The sequence below is a fragment of the Felis catus genome, chromosome B3, assembly GCF_018350175.1.
Source record: "Felis catus isolate Fca126 chromosome B3, F.catus_Fca126_mat1.0, whole genome shotgun sequence".
Classification (NCBI taxonomy): domain Eukaryota; kingdom Metazoa; phylum Chordata; class Mammalia; order Carnivora; family Felidae; genus Felis; species Felis catus.
The window spans coordinates 5712933-5730791 of NC_058373.1; the positions used below are offsets into that span (position 1 = coordinate 5712933).

The window sequence follows — 17859 nt, forward strand, 5'->3', positions numbered from 1 at the left end:
TTCAGGAACACGGAACCCGCGCTTGGTTAAGGCGAAGGAGTTTCCGCCCAGCAAACGCCAAGGGCGCGGGAGTTTGCTCACTTTGGGGTGGTTTAAGATGATTCGTCAGCAACTGACACCCTGGCTTAAATAGGGCGTCCTGGAGAGAGGGGCTCGGCCTCGCTACCTGCTGCCCTGAGCCCCCAGCTCCGGCCCCCGCTCGCGGGCCGGTGCGCGTCTCCCCCGCCTCTCCCCGGCAGTTCAGCGGGGCTGCGCGCGGCGCCAATGGCAGCGCGGGCTGCGCGCTGGGGCGGGGTCGGGCCTGCGCGGGGGCCTCCCGAGGGGTCCGGCTCGGCCCCGGCCCCTCCTCCTCCCCGGCGAGGCCCAATCGGGTGGCGGCCCCCGGCAGCCCCGCCCCGCCCCTGCCCGCGCCCGGGCGCCTGGAGGGCCTTGGCAGCCCGCCGCCAGGCAGCCGGGAGCAGCACCGGCGCTCGGATCTCGCCCGCCGCGGTCGGTTCGCTCGCCTGCTCGGCGGGATGGCTGGCTACCTGCGGGTCGTACGCTCGCTCTGCAGGGCCTCCGGCTCCGGGCCGGCCTGGGCGCCGGCAGCCCCGACAGGCCCCAACTTGCAGGAGCAGCCGCGGCGCCACTGTGAGTGCCACGAGGAGGGTCCGGGCGGGGCGCGCGCCCGGCACCGCGACGTGGCGGCCTCCCGGGCGGGGACCCGGGAGCGCGACTCGGGGCGATCGCGGGCCGGGGACGGCGGGGTTGGCACACAAAGAGCCGGGGGGGGGGGCGGGGACTTGAAGGACGGTGGCAGCTGGTGGCCCGGGAGCTGCTGGTCCTGCGGCCCTGCGCGGGCGGGGATTCCGGGCTGCTCCGCGCCCCCCCAGCTATTCCCGTGGCGGGTGCTGGGGGTGTCCCGGGCCCGGAGGGTGACCTGCGCGCCCTGCGCCCCGGGAGGGGCCAGGCCAGCGAGTAGGGGGCTGGAGCGCCAGGCCCGGTCTCCCCGCGAGAGGGAGGGTCTCGGCGCGGTCCCTGCTCAGACAAAGGCGGGGAGACGGCCTCCACTTCCCTTTCCTTTTCAGCCGGGCGCGCTGTAATCCCTCCTCGCTGTCAGGCCCGCGTCAGCTATTTTTGGAGCCTTTTACGCGACAGCTGGAGGAGCGTGCTTTTGATTTTCCCTTTTGTTTGGACACCCCCCACCCCTCCCGTCGCACTTAAGTCTCCATCCTGGAGCCTCTCCTTGGCCTGACCTGCGTTTTCTCGCCAGCCGGTTCCTACGCTGCTCCGCCGGACTGCCAGCCTGGGTGATTGGGCAGCTGCTCCAAAATGTCACTTTCCCCACTAGTGACTCACTGCTTCTGTGGTGCCCTTCGCACCCTGCTTAGGAAAGAAGACAGTAGTCGGGTCATAATAAGCAGGATTAACCTGAACCCCCGTTACCCTCGCAGGCTGCCCTCTGTGGCATGTGGCCTGCACCCGTGGCTCTCCATTGCCAGCGACAAAAGGCAGGGAGAATGTAGGTCCCTTGGCCCTGTCTCTTGCCTGTTGCCACGGAAACCCCTTTCCTGACCTGGCCTGGAACCCCTTGGAGTGAGCCAGGACAGTGAGGAAGAGGGAGTGGGGCCCAGGCAGCCTGGCCTTACTGTTCCGGTAGGTAATCTTTAACTAGTGTGGGAGCAGCTGACCAGAATTGGGGAGGGGAAGGTGGGGGCAGAGCTTGGGCCCCAGCCCCCACCTCTCCTGCCAAGGAGAAAGGGACATTTCTGCTTTTGTACTTCTGGGATTTGTCTTGTCAGTGGTTAGCCCTGCAACTCCAGGGTTCCAAGTGCCCCCAGGCCCCAAACCACCTCTAGCAAAACAGCGTGAGAGGAAAGATATTTTCTCCCTTCGTGCCCCCTGCATTGATGGTAAAAAAAAAAAAAAAAAAGAAAGTTCTTTTAGCTGTAGGTCCTTCCAGAAGTTCCCAAGCTGGTTGGGTTATTAATGGGGAGAAGGCTTAGTGTTTGAGTTGGACATGAGACTTACAGCTGTGGCCTCTTCGACTTGTCACCCAGCAACACCACCGGAGGCAGAATATTTGGCATTCCCCTTGATGACAAGGAACGGATACGTTTCTTTTGGCTAAAACACTCTGGTGTCTTTGCTGCTTGGTAACGCCACGGCTCCTAGTTTTGCATTTCCTAGGCCTCCAGCGACGGCTGGTGGCGGTTCTGATGAGCCAGATGTCGTGGAGGGGAGGGTGGGCTGTGCCCAAGCCCTCACTGTGAGAGCGACTTATCTGGCCTTCCCTAGCTTCACTCCTTGCCTGGCAACTTCTTTTCTCACGCTGCCTCTTCACTTTACAGATCTTGGTGACTTGCCTGCACTCTCAGATTCAAGGGCAGATTATTATTTATAATGATTGTTGAAAGTTCTGGAGGCCCGCCTGGGCAGTTATTATGTGTTCCTCCCCGAGGCTTGTTTCAACTGCATCAGATAAGAACAGGGCTGCCCCATCAGAGGTGTTTTGGGTGGTCATGTTTAGGCCTGGAACGTTTGGAGAAGTCTCTGGAAAGCCTGGGGCCCGCCCCCAGAGGCTCCAGTTGAGCTGGGAGCCTCTGGCACTGGTTCCGTTCAGGGCATGAGGTGCTGGAAACTGCCTTCTGGTTATTGGAAGCCGGGCTCTGTGACCTGCCCTGGAGTTGACACTTGTGTACACGTTTAAAATGCCAGTGGAGGGGCGCCTGTGTGGCTCAGTCGGTTAAGCATCTGACTCTTGATCGCGGCTCAGGTCCTGATCTCACGGTTCGTGGGATCGAGCCCCGTATCAGGCTCTGCACTGACAACTCGGAGCCTGGAGCCTGCTTCGGATTCTGTGTCTCCCTCTCTCTCAGCTCCCCGCCCCCCACCCCTCGCTCACTCTCAAAAATAAACATTAAAAAAAAAACCAGTATAAATTGTGAGCTTCTCAGGGCAAGTTGCCCATTGCCTGGCAGAGACCCCTGTCCCATACATACATCTGTGCTGGTCTGGTACAATCCGATGGTAAGAACTCAGTGGCCTCTGTGTGGCAGTGCATCCCAGGAGCACATTTCATCCCAACAGGACGTGGGGGCAGGGCAGCCCTTACTATAGACCAAATAGACTGTAACTTGACATTCATCTGTGACTTCAACAACTGTCGTGCTTCTGCTGTGTGCCAGGCACGTGAAGGTGCTGGGGACAGAGCCAGGAGTAAGGGGCAAAGATTTCTGCCCGTGTGGAGCTTAAATGCTAATGTGGGGACTGTTAGTAAAAAGGTAGAAGTTGGCTAGCATGGCGTTTGGAGAACAAAGAGGCCAGGAAGGTGTGAGTGGAGGTTTGGAGTTGGGGGGGGGGGCAGGAAGCACAGAAAAGACCTCCTTGAAGAGTCACCGAAGGAACAAAGGAAACAGGCCATTTGGTTATGGTCAACAGGTGCCAAGGCCGTGATGGAGGAGCGTCTGATAGAGGAGAGGAATGTGTGATGGAGGAGTGCGTGATGGAGGAGTGTCTGATGGAGGGGTGCGTGATGGAGGGGTGCGTGATGGAGGAGTGTCTGATGGAGGAGTGCGTGATGGAGGAGTGTCTGATGGAGGAGTGTCTGATGGAGGAGTGCCTGATGGAGGAGTGTCTGATGGAGGAGTGCCTGATGGAGGAGTGTCTGATGGAGGAGTGCGTGATGGAGGAGAGCCTGATGGAGGAGTGCTTGATGGAGGAGTGTCTGATGGAGGAGTGCTTGATGGAGGAGTGTCTGATGGAGGAGTGTGTGATGGAGGAGTATCTGATGGAGGAGTGTCTGATGGAGTGCGTGATGGAGGAGTGTCTGATGGAGGAGTATCTGATGGAGGAGTGCCTGATGGAGGAGTGTCTGATGGAGGAGTGTCTGATGGAGGAGTGCATGATGGAGGAGTGTCTGATGGAGGAGTGTCTGATGGAGGAGTGCGTGATGGAGGAGTGTCTGATGGAGGAATGCGTGATGGAGGAGTGTCTGATGGAGGAGTGCCTGATGGAGGAGTGTCTGATGGAGGAGAGGAGTGTCTGATGGAGGAGTGCGTGATGGAGGAGTGTCTGATGGAGGAGTGCCTGATGGAGGAGAGCCCGATGGAGGAGTGTCTGATGGAGGAGTGTCTGATGGCGGAGTACACCTTTGCTTGTGGGAGAAGCAGAGAGGGAAGAGTCCTGAGCCAGGCAGAGGTCAGGGGAAGGGGGTCAGTGACAGATGAGGTCAAGTGTTGTGGGGACCACACATTTTTGAGGACTTTGGCCTTTACTCTGACTGAAAAGGGAAGTTTTGCAAGGTTTTGAGAAGGGTATTGTGGCCTGATTTACATTCTTTTAAAGCTCTTTTAATCTTTAAATTATTTTTTTAATGTTTATTTTTGAGAGAGACAGAGACAGAGGGTGAGTAGGGAGGGGCAGAGAGAGAGGGGGACACAGAATGCGAAGCAGGCTCCAGGCTCTGAGCTGTCAGCACAGAGCCCCACATGGGGCTTGAACCCACAAACTGAGAGATCTGAGCCGAAGTCCATGCTCAACTAACTGAGCCATCCAGGAGCCTCCCCGCCGCCCCCCTCCCCCATTTACATTTTGACAGGCACATTCTGGCTTCAGGGTCCTGGTGGGAGGGTGTAGTCATACTCTGGCAAGGTTATTGGCCCTGGGGGTGGTAAGAAGTGGTTGGATTCTGGATGCATTTTGAAGGAAGAGCCAATAGGATGTTTCAATGGTTGGCACGTGCGTGTGAGGGAATGGGGAGGAGTGAAGGATGACCCCAAGGAAATCTCTTCCAGATTTGCTGCCCTGCCTTCTTGAGCTCCCAGGAACTGGGGGCTTCTCCCCACATGCTGCTGGGCCACGCCGGCTTGGCAGCTTCTTGGCCGACAGCCAGGGCAGGCGTGTGGTTACGCACTTATTCTTGGGGGTGGCCATCTTGGGAGGGACCTTTAGCCTTGAGTTTGGAGCAGCCAATCCTGAAACAGGCGCCGGGTTTTGAAATCCTTACTTGGAGTTGGGTGCTCGGAATCCCAGACCGGGAGGAGAGTTGGCCTCCCGGACTCCCGGAGGAGAGTTGGCCTCCCGGACTCCCTGTGGCCTGGTGTAACTCCATCCCACACTCTGGCCAAGAGGCCAGTGTGCAACATGTCATCTGAAAATGTCACGGTGGCTGTCCCTTGGGAGCTTTCAGGGAGACCCCTGTGCTGTTCCTTGGGTTTCAGATTGTTCGTCATCTCTTGTCACCCAGAGAGGGGTGGATGATGGGGGTGGCTCTGCCGTATTGGCTGAACCACACACAGGGTCTCCCACTCTGGTGCCTTGGGGCCTGTGTCCTCTGGAGGGTACGCGATAGGCCTGGAATCTTTGTGTAAAGTCTCCTGGGTTGCTTTTGTTTTGAGTGGTTTAGATTAAAATTTTTTAAGCATTTATTTTATATTTGAGAGAGAGAGAGAGAGAGACAGAGTGCGAGCAGGGGAGGGGCAGAGGAGAGCCGGAGACAGAACCTGAAGCAGCCTCCAGGCTCTGAGCTGTCAGCACAGAGCCCGACGCAGGGCTCGAGCTCACGGACCGCGAGATCACGACCTGAGCCGAAGCGGGTCGCTTGGCTGACGCAGCCACCCAGGTGCACCCCTTGACTGATTTAGATTTTTAAAAACTTAAAAACCGTTATTTCTTATTTTTATTGTGGTAAAAATAGTGCATAACACAAATTTCCTGTCCTAGCCATTTTGAAGTGTGCCATTCAGTAGGGTTAAATACTTTCTCACTGTTGGACAGCCAACCCCCAGAGCTTCAGCATCTTGCAAAACTGAAACTCTGTATGCACCCGTTAAAAACAGCTCCCCATTCCCTCCTCCCCCAGCCACTGGCAACTACCATTATACTTTCTGTTCCTGTTTATCACTGCTTCTCATTTATTTTAAGAGTTCAGAAATGTTCATCGTCGCTGGATTGGAAGTGTGTGGGAAACGTGGCCGTGTTGCTTATATAAGTATGCCACAGTATAGGTCTGCTGGCCATCCCAAGGGCAACTGGTTTTGTGGAATTTGAGACGAAAGAATGAGCAGCCAACGCTACTGAGGAAGGTCCAGATCCCTCGCTCTTGCTCACAATGGCGGCACTTCCTTTTTCAATTTCCTAGCAAGCACGTCCACATTTAAGTGGCGGGGAGCCCAGTCTGGGAGAAGCTCGAAATTGTGAACATCGTTTAACCTTTTGGAGGGACGTTTTTCTTAGCCGTCCTGGATCCGTTTCCAGAGTCCTGTTCTCTCGAAGGCTCATACCACATTCTGTTTTTCCCTTCGTTCCTTGAGGGACCCTGGAGTTGTTTCCACCTCTTGCCTATTGTGAGTAATTCTGCTGTGGACGAGGGTGCACAGATGTTTCTTTGAGACCCTGCTTTTACTTATTTTGGATAGATATCCACAGGTGGGATGGCCGAACAATATGGCGGTTCCATCTTTGATTTTTTGAGGAAGCACCACACCGTCTTCCGTAGCAGCTGCCGCACTGTCCATTCTCACCAGCTGTGCGCAAGGGTTCCAGCTTCTCCACATGCTCACCAACACTTGTTGTTTTCGGCTTTGGGGTTTTGGGTTTGGTTTTGGTTTTGTTGGCAGCCGTCCTTGTGGGTGTGAGGTGGTATCTCATTGTGATTTTTTTTTTTTTAATTTTTTTTTTCAACGTTTATTTATTTTTGGGACAGAGAGAGACAGAACATGAACGGGGGAGGGTCAGAGAGAGAGGGAGACACAGAATCGGAAGCAGGCTCCAGGCTCTGAGCCATCCGCCCAGAGCCTGACGCAGGGCTTGAACTCACGGACCGCGAGATCGTGACCTGAGCTGAAGTTGGACGCTTAACCGACTGCGCCACCCAGGCGCCCCTCATTGTGATTTTTGATTTGCATTTCCCTAACGATGAGTGCTGTGGGACAACTTTTCATATGCTTATTGGTCTTTCATATATCGTTTTTTTGGAGAGATGTCGATTCAAGTCCTTTGCCCATTTATTAATTGGTTTTTGTGGTTGTTGTGTTGTTGAAATCGCCTGATTTTAAAACCTTGGTCACCAATGCATATGCTTTTTTTTTTAATTTTTTATTTTTTTTAATGTTTTTATTTATTTTTGAGACAGAGAGAAGACAGGGCATGAGCGGGGGGGGGGGGGGTGGCGGGGCAGAGAGGGAGGGAGACACAGAATCGGAAGTAGGCTCCAGGCTCTGAGCTGTCAGCACAGAGCCCAACGTGGGGCTCGAACCCACCGACCATGAGATCATGACCTGAACTGAAGTCAGGCGCTCCACCGACTGAGCCACCCACGCGCCCCTGAATATGCTTCTTTAAAATCGCTGCATGAGCCAATCAGGAGTCTCTGCTGCTTTGGCTTCTGTGCCCCCCACGCCCCCGGTTCTGGGAAGGGCCCTTTCAAGGAGGCTGTGCTCCTGACTTTGATAACTGGGCTGCTTGCTCTGTCTCCGTTATCTGTAGGTTTTCCCTTTCATACTCACTCCTTTAGGCCAGGAACTATTATATTTTTTGGTGTTTCAGGAAGAGGTGCTTAGCACCTGGTTGTAAATAAGTGGGCCCTGTGGTCTCTGAGGGTTTGACACCTGCAGGCACCACAGGGAGGGCTGCCTGCTATGATCGTGACATTGAACTCCCAGATGGAGCAGGTGTGGAGCCCACAGCCCACAGGCTGCTGGGTCTGAAGCCCAAAACTTGAGTGGAGCCCAGCGAGGCAGAAACCTTTAAGACTGGCCACAAATGAATTCTCCTTAGGGGTTATGATTATGGTAGCTTCAGTACATTAAAACAACCTTGATTAGCCCTCATGACATTAACTCATAGGAGATGCTCTTAAAAACTAAGCTAGCTTGGGGCACCCGGGTGGCTCAGTTGGTTAAGCGTCCTACTCTTGATTTCAACTCAGGTCATGGTCTCACGGTTTCTTGAGTTTGAGCCCCGCATCGGGCTTGGCACCGAATCTCCTTGGCGTGGAACCTGCTTCGGATTCTCTGTCTCCCTCTCTCTCTGCCCCTCCCCTGCTCATGCTCTGTCTCTCTCAAAGATAAACATTGAAAAAAAAAATTAAAACAAAACGAAGCTAGCTCTTCAGTGGCCCAGTAGACTTTCTGCGAGTCCTAAAGCCCTTTCCACTCAAACTTCCAGCCTGGAAAGGTGAAGGAATTCTGTGGCTTGGGTCCAAAGGCCGCTATGCCTCCTGGAAAGGGGGGCGGAGAGGTGCTGGCTGAGCTCACCTTGTCCTCCAGGGAATAGAATGTTTGGAGTCTGTGTTTGCCTTCTGCTTCTCCATACGTGACCCCCGAGGGTGTCCGGAGGCCACACTGGGGCCAGAGACCCGGGATCAGTCCTGACATTGACACAAGCCACGCTTCCTGGGTCTCATTTGTCTTCCTAAGTAACCTCCAAGATTCCTTTTAGATTAAGAAAAGAAAAAACAAAAAAACCTGTTTGCACATCTTTGGGAGATTATTTTTAGATTAAAAAAAAAAATCTGCGCACGTTTGGATAGTGAATCATTTCGCTGCACGTAATTCACCTTTTTCTTAGTGGGTTGGGGATGTCAGCACGAGTCATGGCTGTGGTGTGTGTTGTAGGGCAGTGATATGTGGGGGATCTGTTGGGTTTTGGTCACTTCTGTTTTAAAATTTTTTAATGTTTATTTACTTTTGAGAGAGAGAGAGAGAGGGAAAGAACATGTGCGCACGTGTGCGTGAGCGTGGGAGTGGGGGGGGAGGTTAGAGAGAGAGGGAGACAGAATCGCAAGCCGGCTCCAGGCTCCGAGCTGTCAGCACAGAGCCCGATGCGGAGCTCGAACCCATGAACTGAGAAATCGCGATCTGAGCTGAAGTCAGACGCTTAACCCGACTGAGCCACCCAGGTGCCCCAGTCACTTCTGTTTTAAACGTGCTTAGGTGGTCATGCTTTTTCAGTGTCAGGGCCTGCTTTTCGTAGACGTCCGTCCCTTGCTGTCCACCTAGCAGATGTCGCTTCTTCTGACCGTTGGTGTTTTTAAGTGAACATCCTAATCCTTTCTTCTGATTCGCCGTCTCGTGTCTGGTGAGGCGGAAGATCCACGACGACATCTGTAAGGATTGTGCGTAACCTAAGAGTAAATGGGCCCTAAGCGAGGGCGGAGGGGGCTCTGCTGGGGACAGAGCCCAGTCAGTTCTCAGCTGTCTCACTCCGGCCCGGGTGTCAGCGGTGAGCGAGCCTTCTTCTGATGGTCGAGGCCCGGCTGTAGGTTTTGCACCTGTCTTGTTGCCCTCCCTACTCTGCAGGGGCTGTTTCTTCCCAGGCCGTGGGTACCTCCGTGCTACAGGCTAAGGTTCAACAAGTCTCGCTCAAGGTAGCCTGCACTGATTTAATTGGATGGGTCATTTTCTTGTTTTCTCGGGAATTCACTTCCCAGACTGTTGGTTTTTCTCATGAGTCAGACTTTCCTTGAAGAGCCTCCCCCGCCCGGCTCCTGTCCTCCTCCACTGTCGCTTTGCACCTTTGATGCTTCTCCGGCAGGACTGGCCAGCCTGCCAGCTTGGATCAAGGGTTCGGAGTCTTGTTCTGGGTGCCCTAAGCCTCTGCTTGCCGCTGAGAAAGTGTGAATCCTGGTAGCTCTGTTGTCCTCAAGCTGTGTCACCTTTGGCAGGAAGCTGGCAAACTCTCTGAGCCTCAGTTGCACCACATTAAAAAAATTTTTTTTAATGTTTATTTTTGAGAGACAGAGACCAGAGCACAAGCAGGGGAGGGGCAGAGAGGGAGAGGGAGACACAGACTCCGAAGCAGGCTCCAGGCTCTGAACTGTCGGTGCAGAGCCCGACATGGGGCTCCAGCCCACGAGCCGTGAGATCGTGATCTGAGCTGAAGTCAGACGCTGAACCGACTGAGCCACCCAGGCGCACCCAAAGTGGAGATAGCCATATTCCCTTTGGGAGTGGTTTGAGGATGAAAAGGAATCACGCAAAGGGGGTAGGGGACCACGTCAGGCACAGAGGAGGTGCGAGTGCAGTTGCCGTCCCCACTTAGATTTAGTCGGGCTCTTGTAACAAGGTTACGAGGAAACTCGCAGAATCGCTGGGGTTGGGCCACAGCGCCTGCCCTCGGAACTGGGTGGCGACAGCCTGTAGGCATTCCCTCCCCTGCCTGCTCCCGGACAGGTGGCCCTGCTTGGCTCTGGACCTCTGGCTCTTGGGCTCCTCTGCCTTCAGATTCAGGCCACCATCTTTCAGTCCTAGCTGGCCATCCTCAGTGGGGGGGACCCGGACCCCCCGCAGGCGGCCCGGCCCGGGAGCTGGTCCTGCCGAGGGGCAGTGAGTGTGGGTAACCGAGCCCTGGCTGACACCGCTCTCCTGGGTGAAGGGCAGGTCCCGCGGGGGAGGAGAGGAGCTCGCCCAGGACGCCCCCCCTCCCCCAGAGGTATGATGCGCCGTGTTGCCCGGTCCTAGATGCCGACAAGAGGATCAAGGTGGCGAAGCCGGTGGTGGAGATGGACGGCGATGAGATGACCCGGATCATCTGGCAGTTCATCAAGGAGAAGGTAGTTCCCTCCCAAAGTGGGCGTTCAGCCCCCCCGCAGGCCCCCTCGTGCCCCTGAGTCAGTCATCTGGGCTGATGCCTTGCCCTGGTCATCTGTTTCTAGCTCATCCTGCCGCACGTGGATGTCCAGCTCAAGTATTTCGACCTGGGGCTCCCAAACCGTGACCAGACCAACGACCAGGTCACCATAGACTCCGCACTGGCCACCCAGAAGTACAGTGTGGCTGTGAAGTGCGCCACCATCACCCCCGATGAGGCCCGTGTGGAAGGTGTGAGGGTGCGGAGGCGGGTGGGCTGGGGGCGTGGGGGCCGCGACACGAACCCCGTCTCCCTGCGACTTCGTGGGAGGCGTTGGGGCCGTGGGGTTTCCTGCAGAGGAGGCTGGGAGGGCCGGTGAGGGGCTGGCACCCACGTGGGGTGTGGCAGGGCGGAATCCAGGCCCGTGGCGTTGCTGCTGTGCCGCGCGGCTCTGGCCGGCACCGGTAGGTGTCGTGGGCCACAGACACGTTGCTGAAGCCGTCAGAGGAAGGGCGGCCTCCTCGGGCGCCCCTCTCGCCTCCTGGACTGTCCTGCAGGCAGGTTTACAGAGACACCTCGGGGCCACCTCTGGCCAGCGGAGTGCCGCGTGTCAGCTTGTATCTTTCAGAGCTGCAGCGGGCTCTAGGGAGCGTCGCTAGTGTCTTGCCGCTGTCTTGGCCTTGCGGGTCTGTCCCCTGCCCCCTGCAGCCGCGGAGGAGTCTCAGAGAGGTGCGCTCACCAGGCTTGGACCGGCTGCCGGTCCCTGCTTCTGGGGAGCACTTTTGAGGGTTTCCGGAAACAATGGCACCAGAATGTGGATAAAGGGGCCACGTTTGGAAAATTCGAGAAAGGGTCGTTCAGGGGTGTGCAGAGCTCTTTCTCTCTGCCTGCGTCCTACGGCACGAGGGAGCTGGAAGGAAGCATTCGAAGCACATTTCCAAACACTCCAGACCTTCTTCCGTCTTTCGGGTTTGTACCTGACCCTGGGACGTTGGGATCATTTAAGTGCTAAGCTCTTCTTTGTGGGGTTTCTTTTCATTTCTCCTGAACCCTGGGATTTCTGTACCCCTGTTTTCTGGAGAAGGAAGTAGAGAGCCAACAGTCCCGGTAACGTGGGCTGGACTCCACGGTTCGTGGCAGTACTGAGGCCTGCCCTCTGGTCTTCTGGCCTCTGTCCAGCGAGACACCATACTGCCAGAGTTCGTCAGACCGAGCTACGTCTACGCATGACGCGGGAATAATACACTAGCTGAAGAAGCCCCGATGTGCCAGGCACTGTTCTAGGCACTTTCCATAGAGGTTTATTTAATCCTGACAGCAACCCAAGATGCGAGGTATTTTTATCAGTAATTTCATTTTATAGCTCAGGTTAACTCACTGGCATAAAACTCACAGTTACAGGTGGTGGAGCTGGACCTTGAACCCAAGAAATCTGATCCCAGAGGGGCGCCTGGGTGGCTCAGTCGGTTGAGTGTCCGACTTTGGCTCAGGTCATGATCTCACAGTTATGGGTTCGAGCCCCGCGTCGGGCTCTGTGCTGACAGCTCGGAGCCTGGAGCCTGCTTCGGATTCCGTGTCTCCCTCTCTCTCTGCCCCTCCCCTGCTCTCACTCTGTCTGTCTCTCTCTCAAAAAGAAATAAACATTAAAAAAAAAAAAATAAAAAAGAAAGAAGTATGGTCCCAGAGCCCACATACTTATATTTTAGACTTTCCCCAGGGTGATTTTTAGGGCTCCCATCTGGCTGCGTTCTTGCTCAGGGTTCAGATTTTGGTTGGAAGGTGGGGGCTGCAGTGGGGTCCCTTCACCTCTGTCCTCCTAGAATTCAAGCTGAAGAAGATGTGGAAGAGTCCCAATGGAACCATCCGAAACATCCTTGGGGGGACCGTCTTCCGGGAACCCATCATCTGCAAAAACATCCCACGCCTCGTCCCCGGCTGGACCAAGCCCATCACCATTGGCAGGCACGCCCATGGCGACCAGGTTGGCCACGGCAGGAGGCGGGACTCGGCTCTTCCTGGCCTGGGCCCCTCGCTCGGAACCCCGGCCCGAGCCGCGCTCTTGTCTCTGCAGTACAAGGCCACAGACTTTGTGGTCGACCGGGCCGGCACGTTCAAGATCGTCTTCTCCCCGAAGGATGGCAGTGGCGCTAAGGAGTGGGAAGTGTTCAATTTCCCTGCCGGCGGCGTGGGGATGGGCATGTACAACACGGATGAGGTGAGGCCCTGGCGGGTGGCTCCTGCGTTCCCTCCTCCCTCTGGGGCCGCTTCGGGTTGGTGATGCTCACTACTCCCGCGTCAGTGGCTTGAGGAAGGTCCGAGGCCCGTGAGCCAATGCATCTTGGCTGTGTTTCGGGGGGACCAGTGCATCTTGGCTATGTTTCGGGGGGACCTGCTGTGGACCTGGTGTGGAGTGAGGCTGGAAGACAGACCCCCGCTTAGCCAGATGCCCCCGCACTCACTCCCCGACACACCTCTGGGGGCGTGTTAGTTGTCTGGACTCTTGGCTTAAGCGAGCTGGATAAGCAGTCTTTTCCCCCTCCCCGTCTCTTGGCTTTCGTTCCTTCTGTGGTTGGCCTCATTCTCAGGCTGTGACAAGTGACCACCGGCAGCTCCAGGCTTACCCTTGCCGACTTGGTTACCCTGTCAGAAAAGAGCCTCTTTTGCTCCTGGTTCCAGTGAAAGTTCCAGGCCTGGGTCACATGACCCTCTCTGAGCCAGTCACGGAGGGCTCAGAGAGGATAGGCTGGGACACACCGTCAACTCTAGAGACAGGCAGGTGGGCTGGGGGAGTTAGCTTTACCCCAGCCATACGGCCTAAGACCTGGGGAGCCCAGGGGGGGCTGGTAGCCCGCAGGCCGGCCGGGCCCCACGCCAGGGACCTCTCTCCCCCCGCAGTCCATCTCGGGTTTTGCGCACAGCTGCTTCCAGTACGCCATCCAGAAGAAGTGGCCGCTGTACATGAGCACCAAGAACACCATCCTGAAAGCCTACGACGGGCGCTTCAAGGACATCTTCCAGGAAATCTTTGACAAGTAACAGCCTCTCCCTTTATTCCTTCCCAGGGATCCCACAGCCCTTCTCTCCTGTCCCCCCGGGCCCCTGTCCTACGGGGTGGCCGCCGTCCCAGTGCTTTTGGCTCGGCTGGGGGAGAGATCCTCAACCTGTCAGCCTCCTGCCCTCTCCCCACAACAGGCCCTTTTGCTCCCAGGCACTATAAGACCGACTTCGACAAGAATAAGATCTGGTACGAGCACCGGCTCATTGATGACATGGTGGCCCAGGTCCTCAAGTCTTCAGGCGGCTTCGTGTGGGCCTGCAAGAACTATGATGGAGACGTGCAGTCGGACATCCTGGCCCAGGGTATGCTGGGAGCACCTGTTCCCCAAGGGGTGGATCGTCGGTCTTCTCCGGCTGGGGGGATTTTCAGACCCCCTTTGTAGAAAATGTGTCCAGCGTGGCAGCAGGACTGGGGCCGGCCGCCGCATTGCAGGGTTCCCCGTGGACAGCAGGGGGCAGGAGCTCGCCGGCATCTGAGGGAGGAAGGGTCACAAATTAGGTTTGGACTGGTGTATTACTAAGGCCGCTGTTACAGAAAAAGGAGAACCTAGGAATTCAAGTTCTAAGGGGCCAGGTGCGTCAGCTGTGAGGTTGTTCCTGTCCACGAAGCCAAGCGACTGTGCCTCCAGGTTTGGGCCAGGGTTGGCTCCAGTAGAAAAATGGTTTTGAGCACAACCGGGTACTTTTCGAATTACAGAGAATTCGTTTTGCACAGTCAACCTGTTGGCTGTAGGAGAACACTGGGGAAGATGGCAGAGCCCCAAGCCCTGGACGTCCTCTAAGAGATAATTCACATTGCAACATAAAGCATGGACGAGACCCTTAGAGAAGTAGCCGTAAGAAATAGCCCGATTGTGCCCGGCTGGCTCAGTCGGAAGAGCAGGCAACTCTTGATCTCAGGGATTGTGGTTTCCTGCCTCAAGTTGGGTGTAGAGATCACGTAAGAAATAAAATCTCAGGGCGCCTGGGTGGCTCAGTTGGTTAAGTGCCTGACTCTTGATTTCATCTCAGGTTATGATCTCACAGTCGTGGGATCGAGCCCTGCGTCTGGCTCCACGCTGGGCCTGGAGCCTGCTGGAGATTCTCTCTCTCTGCCCCTCTCCCTACTTGCGTGCACTCTCTCTCTCAAAAAATAGAATAGAATAGAATTCTAAAGTAAAATCTTAAAAAAAGAAAAGAAGAAATAGCCCAGTGGTGTTGGGCACAAGAGCAGCGCCCCACAAGAGTAGGGAGTAGACAACGTGTAGAGCAGAGAGCGGAAGAGAAAGAAGGGTACGTGAGATGGTTTGAGGTCTAGCTCCCGAGAAGGAAGGTGACGCCCACCCCGGGGTTGCAAGGAGAATGCATAAGAATTCCTGATGTTTCATAAAACCTTGGCCTTTATTTCATTACGTGTGGTAGTGGTCCTCGTACTAGAACAATTCCTAGCTCAAATGGAAGGATGAGAAGCCATAGCAGACAAGAGAGAGGCATGAAAGTTGCCCTTAAGTAAACAAGGACTGGGTGAGTGCGAAGGTCCAGGAAACATGGAGAAGGGACCCCTTCCCGAGTCTCAGCAGCAGAACTTCCCAGACAACGAATTTTCCTGGAGAAGTTTTTCGCTTTTTCTTTCTTGGGACTTAACACAGTTCTTATTTTGGTGCCACGGGGTGCTTTTGAAGCCCAGGAGACCTTGACAATAGAGAAACGTTGACATCTGGATTTGGGAGAATTTGGAGATAAGTCACAAAGCTTTAAAGGAGCCTGCAAGAGAGGCAGACAGAGGGATCGTGGTGAGATAGCTGGTGGCAGGCTTTCTGCTTTCTGCGTGAACGAACCGTGCGGTCGCGAGCCAGGCTGGGTGGGCAGAAGTCCTGGGGTCTTGGGCTCTGGGGGCCCCAGGCCCTGGGAACCCAGATGTATGTTAATAGGCTGATGATAGCCACCTTTGAACGCCCCCCTGCCCTGTGCTGGGCTCTAGAGACCCACGACAAGGGTGGGCAAGCCCGAAACAGTGGCTGTCCTCCTGGGTGCCGTCGGGGGTCACGAGCTGAGGGGGTCTCCTCCCAGCAGAAGGGCAGGGGGACTCAACCCCGGTGGTCTGAGGAGGGTGGGTGCCGGCACCGAATGGAGGGTCTTTCCACTTTTCAGGCTTTGGCTCCCTCGGCCTGATGACGTCTGTGCTGGTCTGCCCAGATGGGAAGACCATCGAGGCTGAGGCCGCTCATGGGACGGTCACCCGCCATTATAGGGAGCACCAGAAGGTGAGTGTAGGGACCGTGGTCGCATGCCCATTTGTCCCGGGGGCTCAGAACCCACTGGCTCTGAGGGCTGGGGGGATGGGACTGACCCATCAGCCTACGGGTGGGCGGTCGCGTCCGGGTGGCCCCCTTGTCGGCCGGTTCGGCTCCCGATCCCCCTATGACCTCCGCCCCCAGGGCCGGCCTACCAGCACCAACCCCATCGCCAGCATCTTTGCCTGGACGCGTGGCCTGGAGCACCGGGGGAAGCTGGATGGGAACCAGGACCTCATCAGGTGAGTGGAGAGGGAGGGGCCTGAGCTGGCCCAGGGCAGCTTCTGGGCGGGCTCTGTATCGCCGGGGCCTCACTCTGGCCCGTCCCCTGCAGGTTTGCACAGACCCTGGAGAAGGTGTGTGTCCAGACGGTGGAGAGCGGAGCCATGACCAAGGACCTGGCGGGCTGCATCCATGGCCTCAGCAAGTGCGTGGCTGGTGGCAGAGGGAGGGGCTGGCCTTCTGGGAGCTTCTTCCCTGGGTGGGAAGAAGCCAGAGGACCCTCTTAGAGGCACCTCCCCCCCTCCTCATCCTCAGGTCAGCTTAGCTGCCAAGGGCCTGGGGTGGGCCAGGTCCACAGCCCTGAGACCCTGTGAGTTTGCCCCCGTCCCCGAGGCTAGGGGCTCAGAGTCTTGCCGTCCCCGTCTGTACAAATGTCTGAAGTTGTGTGGCCCTTTGGCGACGGGCCCTAGGCAACCTTTGACGCGCAGCCTGGGCGTGCCACGCCCCACGGGCACGGGAGGGCAGCTCCTCGGGTGCCCAAGTTCAGGCTCTGCCCGGACCCAGGCTGGAGCCGCGCCTCACGTGAACGGTGTTCTCTCGGCAGCGTGAAGCTGAACGAGCACTTCCTGAACACCTCGGACTTCCTGGACACCATCAAGAACAACCTGGACAAGGCCCTGGGCCAGTAGTGGGCGCGGGGCGCGGCCCGCAGCGGGCGGGCCGGGGTGGGGGGGGGGGGCAGCGGGCCGCGGCTGAGCCTCCCGGCCCCTCTCAGGAGGCCTTTCTAGGGGACGTTTTTTATAAGCAAGATGTTTTTAAGAATATCTGTGTGTTTCCCCTCATGGTGATGTGAGGCAGGAACAGCGTGTTTTACCTCAGCCAGTCAGTGAGTTTTGCATACTGTAATTTATATTGCCCTTGGAACACATGGTGCCATATTTAGCTACTAAAAAGCTCTTCACGAAACCGTCTGCTGTGTTTGTGCCCGAGGGAGGAGGCAGCCCGGCCCGGGCCCCCAGAGAAAGAGGCCCTCAAAGGGCCGGTGGATTCCACCCACGTCCCAGGCCTCCATTCACAGGGGCCACCGTGAGGCGAGGGGACCGGGCAGCAGTGTGAGTGTCCTGAATTCTACAGGAGCCGCCGGGCCAGCCGCTGGGCCTGTGCTGTGCAGGCCTGAAATTACCAAACACGATCCGGTTCCTATACGCTGATCTCCACTTGGCGATTGTTACCACTTCCTGGTAGATTCTGGTTGCGTTGCCATTGATGGATTGATTTTTTTTGCTTTGTTTTAACCTCCTAAAAATCTCGAGACCTCTTTATTTACCCTTTGCTTGGTCCTCAGAATGGGTTCCACACAGCCGTGGCTTCACGGCCCTCTGCACGGCTGCCTGGGGCTCGGGGCTGGGACCGTGAATGGAGGTCCCGTGTAGTCTAGGCCCATCGGGTCCCTAACTTGGGCTCCTCCTCGCCATTCTTTGGCAAAACCAGAAAAGTAAGATGGAAAGTTGCAGTGAAGCAAAACAGATCCAACTTGAAGGGCTATCTTTTCATGCAGGGGATATATTCTACTTTTGGGGTCTCAAAGCCCGGCGGGGGGGGGGGAGGGGGAAGAGTTGTGCCATTTTCACCTGATCTAACAGATACTTGGCGACCCAAAGTCCATTTCCCCAGTTTCTAGGGTTGGGGGCGGGGGAGACCCTCATGGCTCTTGAAACTGGGCAGCTGGGACCTCGGTAGCTCGGAGCTGGGTTCT

General features: G+C 56.4%; 1 protein-coding gene across 2 annotated transcripts; it reads left to right on the top strand.

Annotated features, from left to right (window-relative positions):
• The first annotated feature begins 422 nt into the window (after positions 1-422).
• On the top strand, positions 423-17069 carry IDH2 (isocitrate dehydrogenase (NADP(+)) 2). 2 transcript variants are annotated; one of them, XM_023254911.2, is made up of 11 exons: positions 423-630; positions 10443-10534; positions 10637-10802; positions 12372-12532; positions 12623-12766; positions 13447-13583; positions 13760-13911; positions 15739-15851; positions 16026-16123; positions 16216-16308; positions 16708-17069. In XM_023254911.2, exons 1-11 carry the CDS (start codon positions 516-518, stop codon positions 16790-16792), a joined length of 1356 nt encoding a protein of 451 aa, XP_023110679.1. In that variant the 5' UTR covers positions 423-515; the 3' UTR covers positions 16793-17069. The 2 variants fall into 2 exon arrangements, with proteins under 2 accessions (XP_023110679.1, XP_023110680.1); XM_023254912.2 differs by lacking the exons at positions 423-630; positions 10443-10534; positions 10637-10802 and adding an exon at positions 11416-11519.
• Positions 17070-17859: the final 790 nt, after the last annotated feature.